At 36.3% G+C, this 21,280-nt stretch overlaps 1 protein-coding gene across 5 annotated transcripts in view; it reads left to right on the top strand.

Moving 5' to 3' along the window:
- CWC27 (CWC27 spliceosome associated cyclophilin) overlaps positions 1-21,280 on the top strand; it is a 238,151-nt gene that overhangs the window by 77,948 nt on the left and 138,923 nt on the right. The window contains exon 11 of one of the 5 annotated variants that reach the window (XM_049707936.1): positions 5,705-5,789. The exons of the other annotated variants lie outside the window; for them this stretch is intronic. Coding sequence (XP_049563893.1) covers positions 5,705-5,774 — 70 coding nt within the window. The 3' untranslated portion in view covers positions 5,775-5,789. Of the gene's footprint in view, positions 1-5,704; positions 5,790-21,280 lie in introns of those variants that run through there. 5 annotated transcript variants of the gene reach the window in all.

Raw genomic sequence — 21,280 nt, 5'->3', positions numbered from 1 at the left:
AGGTCTGTGCCTGACATATACTAGGTGCTCAGGAAACATTTGTTGAATGAGTGAATAAGTGAAGTACTTATATCTATTAAGAAATTTCATTAGGTCCTTAATTAGATGTACAGAGGTTAGAGATGTGAAGACAAATTCTTGGTCCTTGAAACATTTGTTGAGAAGAAACATTCATTCAGTATTCATCTACTGTACATTGAACTATGTTGGCCTCTGTGAAGATGCCAAGACTGAAGAAAATGAGGGTAAAATAGCTTTAGTAAAAGGCAGTATACTGGGGTAGGGAACAGAAGTTGGGGAGTTAATGTTGTAGCTTTAGTAAAAGGCAGTATACTGGGGTAGGGGACAGAAGTTGGGGAGTTAAGTATTATCGTATAGGCAGTGTTGAAAGAATTCAAGTTGACTTTTGTGAACAAGGAGAGCTTAACAGAGTAGGTAGCATTTAGCTGGGCCTTAAAAACTGAGTAGGATAAAGACAGGTAGAAGGAGGTCATTCCTTTTTGGAGGGGATTTGAGAAAGTACCTGACAGCAGGACAACACAACGTCTGGTGAGGGAACTGGGAGAGGCCCAACTATCTCCACAGGCAAATACTGGAGAAAGAAGTGTTGGGCTGGAGTGGAGTCTGAGGCAGACTGTTTCAGCTTTCTTTGGAGGGTTATTTAAGGTTTCTAAGTGCTGCATTCATAAGATGGATTACAGCAGTGGAAGACTGGAGGCGAAAAGATCAGTTAGGAATCTGGGGCAGTTATACAGGGAAAGATTAAAGAACTTGAAAAGAACATAGAAAGGAAAAGATGGGGGTGCGGGGGGGAGTTGATTGTGAAAGAAGAAATGGCAACTGATTGAGTGCCTAAAGGAGATAGAACAAAGAAGAATCCTGACACTGCTTGTAAGGGACCTGGTAACTGCCTGAGCAGGGCCATCTGTGGCCAGAAGACTGCAAATTATAGATTTTCTCAGACCTAATCTCAAAGGACTCTTCTGGGGAGAAAACTACTGCAGATGAGCTCCCTGCCAGGGACACAGCCCTTCAGGCCTGCCCTCTCCTGAGCCAGATCTCCGAGTCTGGGTCTGGGAGTCAGTGTAGTAGGAACAAGTAGCTGAGTGTGCCAGGCGGAGAACTAAACTCTGCAGGGTGTTCAGGAGGACCAGCAGCAGCAGCCGGGCAGGGCAGGAATGACTCCACTGCCCCAGAGCACCGTCCTCACGGGATAATAGATGCAAAGGTGGAGCAGTCGCAAGCACTGAGCAGAAGGAGTTGGCAGCAAAGGGCATTTGTTGTTGCTCTTGTAGGTGTTTTAACTTTCTCTCCCTTCTCATTAAAAAAAAAAAAAGTAATATACTAATTTAAGACGTTTTAGAAAACAAAAAGAGGTTAAAAAAGAAAAAGTTTTCATCATCTATATAGAGTTGTTCATGTTTTTGGCATAATTTTTGTAAGTCTTTCTGTGGAGCAGGTTTTTTCAGCTGCAGGTAATGGTGTGTGCTATATAAAGCAACAGAAAGCTACTTTAACTGCTTGTTACTATTTGTCAACAAGTAGACAGGAGTCAGATCCTAAAAAGGCTCATGCATTGTTGGGGAACTGTTGAGGAGTTTTAAGCAAGGGAGTGCCGTGATCAGATTTATGTTGGAGAATGGTTCCTTTGGCCATAGTGTAGACAGTGTAATAGAGGGCCCAAGCCTTGATGCCTGGGAGCCAATTCTGAGACCACTGCAGTAGCCCCCATCATAAAGGGCTAACCAAGGCATTGGGAGTGGGGAGTAGCAAAGGAACTTGAGAGTTCTGTCAGGAGCAACTGACAGGACATGGTGACTGATGAGGTGTGGAGGTGGAAAAGCATGCTATACTTTACCCTTTCTGCTTTATCATATCCCCTCACTTTAAAATTGTCTCAATTAGATGTCCCACAGGAACTTGAAGTTCAACATGTCCAAGACAGAAATTGTCACTGTTCTTACCAAACTTACTCCCCATCCTAGGTTCCCTCTCTCAGCAACCATGTCCTCACCCACCTAGATGCCCAAGCTACAAATTTGGAAGTCATCCTAGACTCTTTATTTCTCTAATATCTACCTCGACATCTAGTCAGTCACCAAAACCTACCAGATCTTCCACTTAAATCTTTAAGATCGATTTCTTTACATCTTCATTGTCACTGTACTTGCCAAGTTCTAGTTTTTATTTTTTACTTAGAACAGGGATTGGCAAACTACAGCCTACAGACTAAATCCATCCTGCCACTTGTTTCTGAAAGTGTTGACTGAAATAAAAACACAACGTGAGAGCTATGAGTTTCAATTTTATTTGAGGACTTACTGAGGACTGTAGCCCGGGAGACAGCTTCTCAGATAGCTCTGAGGAACTGCTCCGAAGAGGTAAGGGGAGAGGTCGGCACATATGTGGTTTTGGCAAAGGGGTTCGTGCAATCAAACACATGTCCCAGTAGAAGCTTGCTGCTAGTTATGAAGCACAGATATCTTAGTTAATGATTTTAGTGCTTTTCTAAGTATGGAAAGATGCAAGAAATTCGGTTCATAAAATATTCTCCTGAAAATATCTAACTATTTGAAGGCCTGTTTTGCCAGTTTTCCCAGAGCACAGAGTACCTCATTCCTGATCTCCACCCTGAATTCCTTTCAGGCTGTGTTGAAGGTCAGCGACTGCAGTGGCTAATGACTCAATCCTTGTAGAATGGGTGGCTAGCGACATTCTTTAGGTTGGCAAAAGTTTTAATAGAACACAGCCACACTCATTTGTTTACATTTTGTCTGTTGCTGCTTTTACACCACAAGGGCAGAGTTGAGTAGTTGTGATCGAGACCATATGGCCTGTAAAGCCTAAAATATTTACTATCTGGTCCTCTACAGAAATATTGCTGGCCCCTGGCTTATAATGTGGTAATACAGCTGGCCTCCCTGCTTTCAGTCTTCCATCTGGCCTGTACCACGTTGAGGGAGTGACTTCCCTAAAACAGTTGTATTCATGTCAACCCCCGTTGCTCATATTTCTTTAATGGCTCCCAGCAGCCAACAGAATTCAATCTACAACTCCTTAGCATAGCAGGTGATGAGTTCTAGTATAGTTTTTCAAATCTCAATTCTTCCTCAAAATGCCTTTGCCAATAAACCCTATCTCAGTCAAGTCCTTTGTAATGGTTCACTTTAAAGGGATCATTTACATGAGAACAATCTCCATTAATGTGAATGTTATGAAGTTTAATCTTTCAAAGTCTCGTATAGAGATTCTTCCATGAATCTATGTTTTTGTGAGATGATATTTCTTAGAAAACCCCCATCCATTGGTTGTCAATTGTATATGTCAGTGAAAAGGAAGAGAGTAAATATTATTGCCAGACATTAGCTTTACTTGTTCAACAAAAAACTCTGAAGCTTGCTAAGATTTTTAACACCTCTGCTATTTTCACTTATTTTGTGATTCTGAAAAGACCACTTCTACATATTATCAGGAAACTCAGAGAGCCTTTTATGGACTTCCAAATTCACCACAGTGGGAGAGTTAAAGATAGCTTTCTACGCAAGAGAAAATAGAATCAAAGTTTTGCTACATAAATGAGAGAACATTCTTTTCAGCATCTCAATTCTAAATAAATCATATTGAGGCTTTTTTTTTTTAAGTGCTAAGGCATTTTGTTTGCAAGTTTAGTCTCAGACTCCATTAATGACATATTATAGAAGAGATTGGCAGTACCCAAAAATCATTCTTCTTTTTACCCTCTATCCCAATAAAACTTAATACTATGTAAATGTTTTGGTATATCTGCATGTAGTTGAAAGAATTCTAACAGAAGAGAAGAACCTTGTTTTCTAGATTGAAAATGAAAGGAGCTGATGGATTTTGATTTGGGAAAGGTCACAGATGCTTCAAAAAGGAAATTAGTTTCTTGTCTCTTTCTGAACATTAACAGAACTTTTTATAGTACTGGAAAATCAAAATGGAAATGTAGTTGTAGCCATTCAAGTACCTAATGTAGGTTTTTCTTCTTTTAAATAAAATTCACTGGAAAATTTTTGAGAACTATCAAACTTAATTACATGACTTAATTTAAATGCTAAACAAGGTACAGTAAAAATCTTTGCTCATTTTGATTTAAGATTTATTGAACACTTAGTAAGTGCAAGGTAGGTAGATGCTCGTTTACTCAATACTTTGTTGAAAATTTAATTGCATTTAATTTATCGTACTTATTTTCATTTCCCTTTTCAGGTAAATTTCAACCCTTTTAGAAGCTAATAAAAATTTCAATTAAGTACGTGAAGCTAGACTTTTCAAAAAAGTTTATAAGCAATTATTTCAGTGCATGGCATAGCCTATCAATATAGTTTAGAGAGCATAGTCTATCCGAATAATTTAGAAGACATGATAATGTTACCTAAATTACTTTCCTTAATTCCTGAAATAAATTTTCACAAGTACTGAAATACAGGAGATTTCCTCAGAGATGAAAACGTAAGTAATTGGTTAGAGTGCTTCAGTAATTTAGATGGGCTGCTAACAAATACATAGTATCAGTTTATATTTACACAAATTAGCCCAATCATCACAGTGACAAAAAAGTCTTAATCACTTTATACTGTGTGTAAGCGCTGAACAGGTAAAATCTCCAACACAAATGAAAATTAAATAAATGGCTACTAATAAGATACTATACTTTTGTCACAACCTTCGGGCTAAAGCACTTTGCTAACAGCATTTATAGAAGTCTGGGAGCTACTTGGAGGAAGGACAGAAGAGCCAAATGGAGTTTCAGGTTCTGGCTGCTGGTGATTCAAGAAGAAAAGCCCTGTTGGTGATTAAAGGCTTGCATTTTCAAATAGAAGGAAAACCTAAAATTATAAGTGATTTCAAATGAATTAGCATTCCTTTGAACTTCTAATAGAGCTTTTTGAACTCTATTTTAAGAGAAAATGACTTGGAATTATATGGGTCCTATTACCTGTCCTTCAGGGCAACAGACTAATGAACTTGCTAGCAAAGAAACTAGAGACTATGGTATTATGGCGTTGTCTCCAACCCCTTTATACTGAAAGGTGTTCATATGAAAGAACTAGGTTATTTCTGTCCTCTCTAGAATTCCTAAAGGCAGAACCAGAATTAATGAATGAAGGTTACTAGGAAGCAGCTTTGGGTTCAACAATAAATAAAAACTTTGTAACAGGTAGACCAAGCCCCAAATGGGTCGGGGTTGCCATATCACAGAGCGGTACAATTTTCCAAATGGCAATTAATGGCCCTTTGCCATTTGTGCTGGGGTGGGGTGTGGGTGGGGAGGGAGTGGGCTTTTTATTTTTGAGTATAAGAAATGAACTTTAAGGCTCCTTTTGACGCAAACAAGGAACCCCTGCTTTCCTCTGAGGGAGCAGTGCAAAACTTCTGGACCTTATTTCAGCATATCATCAAGAAGTTAATTGACTTATTAACTATATACTGAGCACTGTCATATGCAAAGTATTGACATAATTTTGGCCCCCTTCCCTTAGAATTCACTTTTTAATTTTTAAAAAAAAATTTTTAAATGTGGTAAAACACAGAGAACATAAAATTTACCATCCTAACCCTTTTAAGTGTACACATCAGTAAAGTATATTCATGTTGTATAACCAATCTCCAGAACATTTTCATCTTGCAAAATTGAATGTCTACACCCATCAAACAGCTCCCCACTTTCCCTTCCTCCCAGGTTCCTGGCAGCCATGATTCTACTTTCTGTTTCTATGATTTTGACTACTGTAGATACCTCATATAAGTAGTAGTATCATACAGTAGTTGTCTTTTTGTGACTGGATTATTTCACTTAGCATAATGTCCTCAAGGTTTATCCATGTTATGTGTCAAGAGTTTCCTTCTTTTTTAAGACTGAATAATATTCCATTGTATTTATGTACCACATCTTGTTTATCCATTCGTCCATCAGCGGACACTTGGGTTGCTATTGCGAATAATGCTGTTAGGAACATGAGTGTGTAAATATCTCTTTGAGATCCTGCTTTCAGTTCTTTGGGTATATACCCACAAGTAGGATTGCTGGGTCATAAGGTAATTCTACTCTTAATTTTTTGAAGAACTGCCATACTATTTTCCATAGTGCTAAACCATTTTACATTCCCACCAACAGTACACAAGGGTTCTGATTTCTTTACATCCTTGCCAACACTTGTTATTTTCTGTTTGTCTGGTATTTTTGATAGTAGCCATTCTAAAGGGTGTGAGGAGTACTGATCATTTTGACTTCAGTGCCTTGTGCAATTTCCTACACATAGCACCTACTTTGTAAAAATTCATGCTTGAGAAGTACTAAAACTTTATATTATATTTTCATAAAGTGTTCATTTTATAAAGTTGATCTCGGATAAAGATTATTAATGGAGTCAATATTCTGTGCTTTAGGATAAAATAAGGAAGAACATCTTAGTTCTTCTTACAGTGGTAGCTCTATTAATATTACAGTTTTCAGCACTGATGTTAACTTATATGTGTTATTCTCATAAATACCCATCAATATCCTAGCTTAAGGTCATAAAACATCCCTGGTTTTAGCAGTCTGCTTCACTCTTTTATTCTAGCAATTTTTAAATAACACTTGTGAAAGACAAACATACTGATTTCTCCACAAGAAAACTATTCACTGTATCTAGGAATTAAGGTTTTTTTGAGTTTTTTGTATAAAAGAGTCTTGTCAAGAAAAGAATCTGGTTTACTACATTTGGAGCTGTGGTGTTTAGTTTTTCTCTTCTCCTTTCTTCCCCTGCAGTGCCTACAGGCTGATATGAGATCACTGGTACTTTGAGCCAAGTTTATAGTTAGTGTGGTCATGTTTAAACTTTTGCTATCTTGAATAAATGCTTGGTAACCTTAGTATTAATGGTCTAACAATTAGCAGTTGTTGGCCTTTTGAAAAAGAGGTTTTATTGTTGTTGTCATATTTGAAAAAAAATGATTTGGGAATAAATAAGAGAGCTGAAAGTTTTCACTCCTAAATAATTATGGCAGAAGAATGTTTTCAATAGTATTTTGTTAGCAATGGGTGAAATCAACATTCTCAGAGACTTTTGTGTTTGCAGGTAGAAAATATATATCTTTCTCTGAACATGTTGGCATAATAAACAGGTACTTTGTAGCTATGTAACCTTGTATAGATAGTGTTGACATAGAGCAGGGCTCTTTTCTATGTTTAAAATGAGGAGCTTTCAATTAATTTATTGCGTCTTTGAGAGCAGTATAAGAAATGTGTAAGGTATAGTTATACTCTATTTATGAATCAAAACCAAGTACTATGAGGCTCAAACAAGTGGAACGTCTTCTAACCTCCCTAGGATAAATGTTTATTGAATAATAACCGAAGCAAGCCTACCCAGTGAGCAGTTGGGAATATGTGGTAATAATGTACCTACTTAAATAGTGTTCCATCATGACCATTTCACAAATAACGTTTGGTTGAACACAAAAAGATTCTTCAGAAAGCTTCTTCAGGTTCTTTTTATTTTAACAGGACAAGACAAATGAGGGTATGCAAGTACAACTAACTATCAGATTGAACACATGGGAGTAACCTTTTTTATTCAGACATTTTCCCTCACACTTGCTTTTATAGAAGAAACTTCTTTCTTGATTTAATGCAGTCTTGTTTTAGGTCTCCGAGGAATAAGCAAAGAAAGAAAAAGGCTATTTGTAAGAAATCCATAATATGAGCAGTTCAAACATAAATTTGGCTATCAGGAAGAAGCTTGGCTTGCAGGGAATTATTAACATCACCATCCCCTTTAGGCCAAAAGCTTACAGATTGTTCTTTTTGGATGCAGATTCTGTAGTTTTTTAGATGACTGCAATCTCCAACATTAACAATTTTTTTTTAAACAGATATCTCACATTCTCTTAAAAAAGCAAAAAGTGTTCTTTAATGAGCCAATTACATTACTTGCACACACCACCTAATATCAGTACTTATAGACACAATTGATTTGTTCTAATTGTCTTAGCTTTTTTCATGCTAGTATATTTATGCTTTAATTAAAGCTTTTGTAGAGTATATTTTCAAAAGCAAATAAAAAGTTTTCCTAATTAGAAGAAATATTATAAAGCATTTACTGTAAAACTTAAAGAGTTAGATTTTAACCTTTTCTCAAAACTATTTCCTGTATTTATATTTTGAGAGTTGTTATGCCACTTTCATACTTATCTTAAAGAAATTTAGTGTATATATATATATATATATATATATATATATGTTTCCTAGATTTTAGTCTGAATTTTTAATAGTTTGGCTTTTCAACAAGTTTTTGTTTTTGTTGAAACAGAGCAGAATATTTGGGGTAAGAAATTTGTGAGGTTCTCGTATTGCTCTAGTTGTAAAAAGTAATTCCAGGAAGAGTTAGGGACTTGGATCATTCAAGGATGTCATGTTCATTAGAAGAAAAGGAGATCATATTAAGTCAGTGGTAGTTTTAAGAGGTAGACATTGTTAAAGATAAGCATTTGAAGGAATATTTGGAGGCAGTAGAAACTGACTTATTCTTAGTTGTCTTTTCATAGCCTTTCTGTATAATCAACCCCATTTTTTATAATTGCAAAAATCAAATATACATTAAGTTTTATTATTCCTGTAAATGATCTCCATATAGTAACACTTTGTGATGGACCAGGTGCTGCTAGCTAATGTAACTAGTCCAGGTTGAAAATATAAGTATGTTGATAAAGACCTATAAATGTGTAAAAGCCTATAAAGAGTAGTAATATTTGAGTGGCAAAGAGAAAAGTGTCAGTTGACAATGCATTTTCCAGTCCTTTCTTTCTGAGAAGCTATCAGATTAGAGACTTCGTAAGCTCTTACTTGATTTAAGTTTTGAGTAAGTTAATAGCTGGGTGATACACTGTTTTAAAGAATAAAGTCTAGGCGGCACCATTTATTACCAGTTTAAATTTCAGTATTCAGTTCATTCAACACTGCCTAATATATTAAGACTGTCCTTCATTTTTCACTACATTTACTCACTGACTGGTGTTCTACCACTATCCCAAAAAAGACAAAAACAAATGCCTGTGTGTGGGCAGAATGCGCTCAGTCAGGATTTCACCTTATGGCTACCAGGGTTAAGAAATCGAGCAATACAAAGCCTATAATATGGAACCCTTGACAGGGACCTGCTGTTAGGTGACTTAAGGATCACACCCACAAAGGAACTGTTAGCAGCTTTTGGCATCCGGGAGGGTATATTGAGTGCCTGGTCCATGTGAATACCCAATTTGTTGACTTTGAAAAAAGGAGTCAAGATAATATTCAATATATTTGTACAAATAAGGTAACATTGCTAAAATACTAGAAGTCAGATTCAAAATAACCTTTGTGACCACCTAGAGGGGTGGGATAGGGAGGGTGGGAGGGAGACGCAAGAGGGAGGAGATATGGGGATATACGTACATGTATAGCTGATTCACTTTGTCATAAAGCAGAAACTAACCATTGTAAAGCAACTATACTCCAATAAAGATGTTTAAAAAAATAAACTTAATAAGTCAGAAAAAAAAAAAAGACTTAAAAAAGGAAAGCCCACTTAGGTCAGATGTATTAAAGTAGTGGAGCAAATCATGGACCAGAAATCAGTGACAGATCTACATCTCCTATTGGAAATTCATCTTGGGCCTCATTATGTTTTCTTCTGGATTTAATAAATGGTTATTAGAATTATGATTGCACTTTGCATAATTTCAGTATCAGTTGCACTTTAAAGGGATAGCAAGGACTTCTACAAAATTTAAAATTTCTACATATCAAAAGACATCATTAAAAAAAATGAATAGGTGACCACAGATTTGGAGAAATATTTACAACATGTATATTTGATAAAAACTTGTCTCTAGAATCTTACCATTCAAAAATAAGAAGTCAGTTTTTCAAATGAGGAAAGGACTTGAACAGACATTTTACAGGAAAACAAATGAGTGGCCAATAAGCACATAAAAAAATGTTCAACGTCATTTTCAAGGAAACAAAATTAAACCACTGTGAGATAACACCCACTTGATTGACTAAAAAGGAAAAAAAGACGGAGAAAACATAATTTTAGCAAGGATGCAGCAAACCAGAACTGTTAAACACCAATCGCTGGTGAGAGTATAAAATATGATAAGCAATTTGAGAGTTTTTAATAAGGTTCAGCATACATGTACCATGTGTCCCATCATGCCCAGGTGTTTTATCAAAGAGATATGAAAGCATTTATCCACAAAAAGACTTGTACATGTGCATTCATAACAGCTATATTCATAATAACCAAAACTAGAAGCAACCCAAATTTACATTAACAGGATAGAGGTAAACAAACTGTTTGTATTCATGATGTAATACTACTCGGCAATAAAAAGAAGCAAACTACTGATACGTACTATAGTAGTTTCTATGAATCTCAGAAAACACTTTGTTCTCTGTGAAAGAAGCCTGACACCAAAGAGAACATACTGTGTGATTCCATTTGTATGAATTGTTAGAACATGCACATCTAGTCTATAGTGATAGAAAACAGAACAGTGGTTGTGGGCAGGGCATGGGGAGGTATCAGGGATGGCAGAGATTATGTGCAAAGGGGTACACGGGAACTTTCTCAGATGATGAAAACATTCTAGGAGCTTGGGTTACACAGGTGTAAACATCTGTCAAAACGTATTGAATTGTGTACACTTAAGATACAGTTCATTACACTGTGTCTAAATTATACCTCAAAGAAAAGAAATTTAATAAGATAGCAAGACCTGATTAGAATTCAGAGTAGCATAGCAACGTCACTAAAGTGATGGGAAGTAGACCTACCAGGAATGGTAAAGTTACTAGAGTAAGGAAAGTTTGTCCAAGGAAGATACTACTATGTGTTCAAGCAATAAGAAGGCAACATATTCTAGAAGCAGAATCAGATGATTTCTTAAGATCCTTTCCTATTAGGATCCTTATTGTTGTAGGTATTTTTTCTGTCTCAGGGACTATACTGAGTCCTTTATGTTGATTTTCTTAATCTTCGTGAGACCTTTTCCAGAGAGTGTGAAAGTTTAAAAATGTTATTGTTCATTTAATTTTGACTTCTGAAACTGTAGTGTCAACATTTTATTGTTGGTAAAGTTAAAATGTAACAATAACAAGTATTTATTGGGCACATCTTTTTTTTTTTAACATCTTTACTGGAGTATAATTGCTTTTCAATGGTGTATTAGTTTATGCTTTATAACAAAGTGAATCAGCTATACATGTACGTATATCCCCATATCTCCTCCCTCTTGCGTCTCCCACCCACGCCCCCTATCCCACCCCTCTAGGTGGACACAAAGCACCGAGCTGATCTCCCTGTGCTACCTGCATGTGATTTTAAAGCACACCACCATGGTGTGATGGATGTCATCAGATAAAGCTGAAGTGCTAGTCTAGACTCCAGGTTTTTGGGCTAGATTTTCAATTTTTATCTTTGGTTGTTTTGACTGTGTTTTATTTTAAATATGTTCAATGCAAGGCTCTCAATGGGGAGTCTTTTGTTTTGGTTTTTAATGTTGTTAATAGTAACAGTATCAATCTTTCTAGCTTAAAATTTCACATCAAATTTGTGAGTGGCTATTTTACATATATAACAGTATGTTTTAAACTGTTGTAATATAAACATTTGTATTTCCTCTTAACTTCAAATACTTTGATCCAACTCTTTGTGGGCACCATTTGGAATGATTAATAATGGTGAATTTCTTCAAAAGATATCATTGCTAACTTATGAGTACTGTTGGTATGTTATCAATATCTATTGCTGTGCGGAACTACCCCAAAACTTAGTGACTAAAACAAGAAATTGTAATTCTTCCAGTCAGGAATTTGGATAGGGTACAAAGGTGATGATTCATTCTGTTCTACTCTCTCTGGGGCCTCAGCTGGCATTGCTTAATTGGCTAACTACTGCCTGGGACAGCCCATGGCATGGCTCAACTGGAGTCGTATGTCTGGGGCCCTGATTCTGCCTGTCAGACCAGTTCCTCAGTTCTTTTCTCCATGTATGACCTCTCCACACATGCTAGCTTGGTTTTTCTTACAACGTGAGGGTCTCAGGTTCCAAGAGAGCATATTCCAGAATACAAACCCTAATGTTCAAGTAATTATTAAGCCTCTCTTATCACATTTTCTGGTGTCTTATTGGCCTAAGTAAGTTTCACAGTCAAGGCCAGAGTCAGTGTGGGAAGGGACTACAGAAGGATATGAATACTGGGAGTTGTGGTTTACTGGGAGTCACCAATGTAACAGTTTACTAGAAGAGCTTAGCACACTTCTGAGTTCATATCAGGTACTTGGTACTTATTGATTGTAAAATCAAGGACATTTTTTGCATATGCTTTTTCTGTTATTGTTTATATGAATTGTTTTATTTTGCTACATTAACCATTAATATATGAATAAGGTTAGAAAAATACAGGGACTTGAATAGGTGACTATTTTAAATGAATATCCTTGAATAGAGGTCCTTCTATTTGCATAATTTAGCAGCAGAGATAATATCAGATCCCAACTGCCATTATGCTGCCTTATATTACACCTCCATACAATATTTGCATCTCTGTAAGAATTTAGGTAACTAAAGTATCATTCTCATTATTTTCCAGGAGGATGTTCAGTGTCATGCTGTTTGAAGGCTAAATATCATAATGATTTAATATAGGGTCTTCAAATATTATTATATAATACCTTGTAATAGCCTATGCATCTTGGTATGAAGGTTTAAAAATCCATCTTAGGGAAATGTTTTATGTGCAGAGCACAGAGTACAAGACATCAAATAGGTTTGGTGTATAATTTCAAATTCTTGGAGGCATATAACAGAAACCCTTTCGGTTAATTTAAGCCACAAATGAACATATCAGAAAGGTATCAGCACACTGATGAAACTGACGTGAAGGCTGCAGAGCCAGGCTGAGGCAGGATGCAAGGCACAACCTAGGTTCCCCCAGCAGGCTGTTCCTTCTGGTAGCATTACTATGTATTTGCCACCACAGGTACAGTGCAGTCCCATAGGATATTCACCACTATGTTACTGGGCTCTATGCCACTATGGCCAGCTCAAATAATCTTTTTGAAACTTTTTATTATAAAAAGTATGGACACACCAGGAAGTAAGAGATAATAGTACAGAAAAAAAAAAACCATGTATCTGTCACCTGGATTTAACAATTATTAGTAGTTTGCCTTATTTGCTTTAAAAATCTTTAGCAAAGAAATAAATTACAGAAGTCATGATGTTTTACCTTAAAAAAAAGAACTTAGGTAACCATAATACCACTCTTGTATCTAATAAAGTTAATAATAATTTTCTAATAGTCATCTAATCCCTGGTCCACATTCAGATTTTCCCAGTCGTCCCCCAGATGTCTTTCACAGCTCTTCTATACACATCAGGAATCAGTCAAGGTTCATATGTTGAATTTTACTGTTAGTGTCTTTAGTGTCCCCCACACTCTTTTTTTTCTCATACTATTCACTGTTGAAGAGACCTGGGGCAGGTCTTATAGATTCACCTTCTAGATTTGCCAGATTTTTTTTATTATATGGTATCGTGTAACTTGTTCCTCTATCCTTTGTATTTTCTGCTAACTGAAAGTTAGATCTAAAAGTATGGTTCAAACTAAATACTCTTGGGTTGGGTGATATCATGAATTTCCTAAACTGTCACATCAGGGGGGCATATGATATCTGGTTATCTCTTGCTTAACTCAAGACTGATGAAATAATTTCAGGTATTTATAGCCAGTCTACTCTGTTGTAAAGTTATGTTTTTCCTAGTATATATTCTATGAGGTTATACTTTGGTATCACATGAGTATCTAGTATTCCATAAAACATTTATGTAAAGATTTTCACATCCATTGGTGATTCTTGTCCTGAATCAGTTACTTCAGTAAAAGTTGCAAAATAATGATTTTCTTTTTCTATCATTCCTTCTATATTTATTAGCTGGCATTCTTTTATAAAGAAGAGCTTTCACTCATTAGCTGAGGCTTTTGTTTACTTTGAGATATTGTTACCATTGAAAAGGCAGGCTAAATCCTTATTTCTTTCTTTTCATTACCAAATTTTCTAGCAACAAGTATAATAGTCACTTCTAAAGATGGCAGATAAGTTTTTTGTTTGTTTGTCTTGGCTTTCTTTTTTTGAGTGTTATTTATGACTCATGGATTTTTATAAATTGATGAATCTGTCCAGTTATCTTCTTGGAATATTAATCTTACAATAATAATATATCTAGAATCATTTTCTAAAAAGCTCCACTTACTTCGAAGTCTTCCAGATACAGTACATCTGTCATGTATTGTGACTGTAAGAAAATCAATCTGGATTTAAAATATTTGGAACTAAAAACAAGTCATTATAACCAAAGCATGTTAGAAAGGCTTAGTTAAAATAATCACAAACATACATAACAAAGACTTCAAAATTTTCTGGAACTTGAGACCACTGTCTGTCAGGAAGCTTTCTTAGTTAGAGCCTCAGTTTTTTCATCCATGGAACAGATGATAAGCCCATGCCCTGCCCACTCTCTGAGACTTCAGTAAGATTATGTGTGTACACAAACTTTGCTGGTATAATTTGAATATGTGATTCAGAGACCAAGGCCAGTGATTTTTATCTCCAAGTTATCACGTTAACTTTTAGAACCCCCCAGAATTATAATTCCCAGTTAGCAAATGACAAGAGGAAATTATTCACTGGTTGATTCTTATTATATGGTCCAAAGTAGGAAAAAAATACCAGAGAAAAATTACTAGGCTATGAGTATCATATTGATAGCTTATGTTTACTTAAGGCTTACAATGTGCTGAAGCAGTAAAAAGCACTTTACAATTATCTCATTTGTTCTTTACAGCATCCTTATAAAGTAAGTACTATTATTATTCTCATTTCCAGATGAGGAAATTGAGGCTTAGAAAACTTAAGTTACCTACCCCAGGTCATACAGCTAGAGTGTGACTGACCTAGAATTTAAATTCCAGCAGCCTGACTCTAGAGCCTACACTTTTGTTGTTTTTTTTTTTTTTTTTCGGTACGCGGGCCTCTCACTGTTGTGGCCTCTCCCGTTGCGGAGCACAGGCTCTGGACGCGCAGGCTCAGCGGCCATGGCTCACGGGCACAGCCGCTCTGCAGCATGTGGGATCTTCCCGGACCGGGGCACGAACCCGTGTCCCCTGCATCGGCAGGCAGACTCTCAACCACTGCGCCACCAGGGAAGCCCTAGAGCCTACACTTTTGATAGGAATGGAGTTCAATCTGTAGATCAATATGAAGAGTATTGCTATTTTAATATTAAGCCTTCGGATACATGAATATTGAAAGTTTTCCCAGTTATTTATGTCTTCTTTAATTTCTTTGAACAATGTTCTCTAGTTTTCACTATACAAGCCTTGTACTTCTTTTGTTAAATTTATTCCTTAGTAATCTATTTTTGATGCTACTATAAATGGAATTTTTTCCTTATTTTCATTTTTCAATAGTTCATTGCTAATATATAGAAATATAATAGATTTTTGTATATTGATTGTATCCTGCAATCCTGCAGAGCTTGTTTATTAGTTCTAATATTATTTTTATGGATTCCTTATGATTTTCTACATGAAATCATGTCACCTCCAATTTGGCTGTCTTTTATTTCTTTTTTTTTCTTAATTGTAATGGCTAAATCTCCAATACAATATTGAATACAAGTGGCAAGAGCAAATAATATAGTCTTGTTCCTGATCTTAGGGGAAGACATTCAGCCTTTAACCTTTAGGTATGATGTTAGCTGTGAGTTTTATGTAGACACTATCAGGTTGAAGATGTTCCCTTATATTTCTAGTTAAGTGTTTTTATCATGAAAGCGTTTTGGATTTTTAAATGCCTTTTCTGCATTTATTAAGATTAAAATATGGGTTTTGTCCTTTATTCCATTGATATGGCATATTAAATTAATTGGGTTTTAGATGTTAAACCAACCTTGCGTTCCTGGGATAAATCTCACTTAATGATGGTTATAATTCTTCTTATCTGTTACTGGGTTCAGTTTGCTAGTATTTTGTTGAGGATTTTTTTTTTTTTTTTTTTTTTTTTTTTGTGGTATGCGGACCTCTCACTGTTGTGGCCTCTCCCATTGCGGAGCACAGGCTCCGGACGCGCAGGCTCAGCGGCCATGGCTCATGGGCCCAGCCGCTCTGCGGCATGTGGGATCCTCCCGGACCGGGGCATGAACCCGTGTCCCCTGCATCGGCAGGCGGACTCTCAACCACTGTGCCACCAGGGAAGCCCCTTGTTGAGGATTTTAGGTACAGATTTTAGAATCTGTATCCACAAAAAGTTTTGATCTGAAATTTTCTTGTGATAGCTTTGTCTAGTGTTGGTATCGAGGTAATACTGGTCTCACAGAATGAGTTAGGAAATGTTCCTACCTCTTCTATTTTCAGGAAATGTTTATAAAGAGTTGGTATTAATTCTTCTTTAAATATTTATAAGAATTCACCAATGAAACCATCCTGAGTTTTACTTTGTGGGAAAATTTTCAATTACTAATTCAGTCTCTTTACTTGTTATAGGTCGTTTCAGATTTTCTATTTATTCTTGTTTTGGTTTCAGTATTTTTTTGTCTTTCTAGGAATTTGTCCATCTCATCTAGGTTATCTAATTTGTTGACGTACAATTGTTCATAGCATTCCCTTATAATCCTTTTTAATTCTGTAAAGTCAGTAGTGATATCCCCTTTTTCATTTCTGATTTCAATAATTTGAGGTTTTTCTCTCTTTTCCCTTGGTCAATCTAGCTAATGGTTTGTCAATTTTGTTGATCTTTTCAGGAACCAACTTTTGGGTTAGATGGTTTTCTCTATTTTTTTATCCTCTATTTCATTAAGTTCTGCTCTGGTCTTTATCATTTCCTTCCTTCTGCTTGATTTAGTTTTAGTTTGCTTTTCTTTTTCCAGTTCTATATTATTGATTTGACATCTTTTTTAATATGGTCATTTACAACTGTAAATTTCCCTCCAAATGTTGTTTTAGCTGCATCCCACCAGTTTAGATATGTTGTATTTTCATTTCCATTAACCTCAAAGTACTTTAATTTCCCTGGGACTTATTTGATTCATTGGTTGTTTAGGAGTGTATTGTTTAATTTCCATATATTTGTGAATTTCCCAAATTTCTCTCTGTTATTGATTTCTAATTTCATTCCATGAGTTTGGAGAACATACTTTGTATGATTTCACTTCTTTAACTTAACTACATTGAGGCTTGTTTCATGGCCTAGCATATGGTCTATCCTGAGAATGTTTTATGTACACTTGAGAAAAATGTGTATTCTGCTCTTGTTGGGTGAAGTGTTCTATAGATGAGAGCCCATACTTTCGATCACTCACTACAAGACATGAGAAGGATTGTAGGAAAAATCTATGACACTTTTGCTTTGACATTTCTACTGAAGTACTTTATAAATATTTCACAAACCTAAGGATTATGGATAAATAGAATTTAGTAGCTTCTAGCAAAGAAGGGAAACACTTTGGGTTAGTCTGAAGAATGGAAGAAAAAGAGAATCAACATTTGTTGAAAATTACCAGCAATACTATGGGCATTACTCCCTTTTACATATGAGGAAGCAGCCTTGGGGATTTTGTATAAACTTTTCTAATGTCACACAGCTCATGAGTTTTTGAGTCAGGCTTTGAACCCACGTATTTCTGACTGCAAAGCTTCTGAACTTATCATATAGAACTTACAGATGGGAATACATGTGAAACTTGCTTTTGGTATTATTACTGTTGTTGTTGTAAATAGATATAAAGTTTCAAGAGATAGTGTGAATTTGCACTTTAACAAGAATAACTTTCTATTTTATTAGCACACTTTTCATGTGGATGCTGACAGGAGATGAAATCTCCTATTAAAGCAGTCAGTGATTTATCATTAACTTATTCCTAACAGCTGGGAGAGCAGAGCTAATCAGAATCTGAACCATGTGGTAAGATCACAGAGTCCAAGTTTATAGACTAAATCAGGGGTCCTGATTTTTTTTATCAAGAAAGCGTTGTTAGGCATTAGGACAGACCTCCAGTGTGAATTATAAGGAATTACCCTGACTATCAAATCAGTGGGACAGGAGAAAGTAATCTCCACCATAATATTCCAACACTTCTTAAGTAGACTTGATGTGTGAAGTGTGAACCATACTCGACTGAATGACAGCGATCCCACGCGAATATTCCTATAGCATAGTGAGAGTAGGAGGTTATTTTTAATGCAGAACATTAGGACTTACCTCTAACCCTAACCTCCTCTCACCCAGAGCTAAGGAAGCTCCTCAAAGGGAGAGGAGGAGGAAAGTACTTTAGGAGATGCCTCCAGAACCTATTTGTTATGGTTCTTTGTTCTGTTTTTGACATTAGTTTTAGACATTCACTGCTGTGTCACATGCCAGATTTGTGTCCTTTTGAACCAGTTATAGTGCCAGTTCTGAATGCACATCATAAAACCAGAGGGCAGTAACATCCGTAAAGCTAATGGTAATGTTGAAAATTCATCAAGAAATTACCAAGACTCTAGAAGACTACTCTCCCCACCCCAAATTTATTACGCTCTTTTAAACCACATATTAGAAAAGTCATTCTGAAAACTCTCCATGTTAACTGCAACAGTGAAGGAGCATTAAGCGTGTAGAGGGACACCTGTGTTCCTCTGGCCCCTAGAAAATTGTTTATTGAGGACCTTGCTTGAGAGCAAAATTATGTGTACATACTTATCCACCATTTCCCAGTTGCCTCTGAAATTTTTAGTGATCCCAACTATAGATACTGAAGTTTGATCAAATGTAAACTAACTCATTCTGTTCAGCAGCTGGCCTAGGTTTATTTTCAAAGCTAAGCTAATATTAACAAAATTTGATTTGCATACATGACATTTCTTTGAGCCATTTGTTCTCAAAGTGTGGTCTTCAGACTAGTAGCATCAGCTTCCCCAGGGATTTGTTGTAAATGGAAATCTCAGACCCCACCTCAAACTTGTGGAAGCAGGAAGCTTCCACAAGCTGGGAGTAGAGACCAGCATCTCTTTTAACAAAGCCCTCAGGTGATACATCAGGTGATTCTGATGTATGCTAACATTTTAGAACCACTATATTCCATTGAAAATACTTTCCACCTGCCCCCAGTGTTATCTTAAGTGGTGTTTAAGCTCCTATGTCCAGTCAGACTCTTTTGGTGTTGAGGTTGAAAAATGTATGAACTATGTAATTTTTATTCTCCCAGGTTTATAGTTGTAGTTTTAGTTATAGTACACTATCTTCCAGGTAAGCTGAAATGTTACCTCATTTGCTTTGCTGTTTCTTGCCTCATTATCTCTGCATATATCATTCCCTCTATCCAATTCCCCACAGCATTCCTTCTGTCCAGTCTTCACTTGTAAAAATAAAACCCCTTTAGAGTTTGATGTGAGGTCTAAATGAGATAGTATATATGGATGTACTTATTAGCATAGCACTTGGAACATATTTGGAATAGACAAAAAGATAAAAGTAACTGTGCATTCTGATCATATTACTTTATTGATTATAATTTTTTAATCAATTTACTCCATAAGAGAAAATTTTAGTTTATTGACAAAATGAAGGACAAATACTGAATTTTGCCACACATCTCATATTAGTTTAACGAAAAACAGTAGGGGTACACGAAGGCCAAATGTGCACCTTATTCTATAAAATGGTGGCTTTTATTCATGAATCATGAATCAAGCCTAAATTAAGAACTCATGTAAATATAAATAAAGCATCTTTTCCATTTAGACCGAGCTAGTTTGGATTTCACATTAGCTAAATTAAAAATATGTTTTTATTAGGTGCAAGTAGTTTCCAAAGTGCTTTTCCTGGCTCACATCTTGTCCTTATTTTCTTGAGGGGTTGCTCTAGCACAGTTCAAGCAAATTTTTTGGTCCTGTTTGTCTGCCACGTGGTAACAGAGTAGGAAACCTACAGAGAGGTTAAGTCTATATAGACTTGCAGAAAAGGAAAACTGGCCTTTTCTGCAGCAGTAGCCTGGGAATGAGTCGGCCCTTGCATCTAGCCACTAATGCTCTGAGGATGCCACTTGTTTTCAGCTAAATACCAGCTAGGGTTTTGGAAGTAGAGAATCTGCAGATTAATTTAGAGCACACAACGTAAGTGAGAGTTTTTACAAAAGTCAGGAAGCCCAAATTGATAGCCCCTGCTGTGGCTCAGTGCCTATTGTATCCATAATACTTGCATGCTGTACTGTGTATGTTATGTAGCTAGAGAGGAAAAAAAACTAGTGAGGGTTTTTTCTCTAAATTTAGAGCTTTACTGTTTACTGTTAAAAACATTACAAAATCTTTCCTCTTCTCCCCTTATTGTCTTGTCTCCTTGCTTTTCCCCCCATTCCCTGCCCCCATGGCTCTTAGGATAGGAAAGAAGCTTTAAAAAAATGTAAAGGTCTATGTTCATTCTCCAAAACACCCTCTTAGTGGCATAGTGGCTGTGGAACAAAAGCATATCAGTGTAGGTCCCAAAGTTTTTAGTTTTGAGAGGTGAGATCAAATTTGAGCAAAAATTTTTTGACTAATTTGGGTTTGTAATTTTATCAAATTCGTACATTAAGTTTATTTATCCATAGTGACGGAAAATAAAATTGCAGTGGAAATTTTAAGAAACCTTTTCTTAAAGTCTCAATACTGCCATTGTGATAGTAAACTTAATACTTAGTACGAATTGTAATATGCCCTATGATAGAATTTGCCTTGCAGATAGGAAAATCTAAACATTGTGTAAGCATTCAAATATGCCACACTCTCTCTTCTCTTCTTCTTTTTTTTTTTTTTTTTTTTTGCGGTACACGGGCCTCTCACTGTTGTGGCCTCTCCCGTTGCGGAGCACAGGCTCCGGATGCGCAGGCTCAGCGGCCATGGCTCACGGGCCCAGCCGCTCTGCGGCATGCGGGATCCTCCCGGACCGGGGCACGAACCCGTGTCCCCTGCATCGTCAGGCGGACTCTAAACCACTGCGCCACCAGGGAAGCCCTCTCTTCTCTTCTTGACTAACATACTCTATTAATAAGCTCTAAGACATTTGAGATTATTCAGTGAGACTGTTGTGGAAATCAAAAAGTTCTAACAAATGGATTCTTAAATTGGTAAAAATGATGCATTAAGTGTGCTGGACATCAGAGAAGTTTCAGTTGATTCAATTTAAATTCTTAGTTGTAATTTTTAATTTTCTTTT

Source organism: Orcinus orca, chromosome 3 (assembly GCF_937001465.1).
Source record: "Orcinus orca chromosome 3, mOrcOrc1.1, whole genome shotgun sequence".
NCBI lineage: Eukaryota > Metazoa > Chordata > Mammalia > Artiodactyla > Delphinidae > Orcinus > Orcinus orca.
Note: the sequence above shows the minus strand (reverse complement) of the source record. Positions and strands in the feature narration are given on the sequence as shown.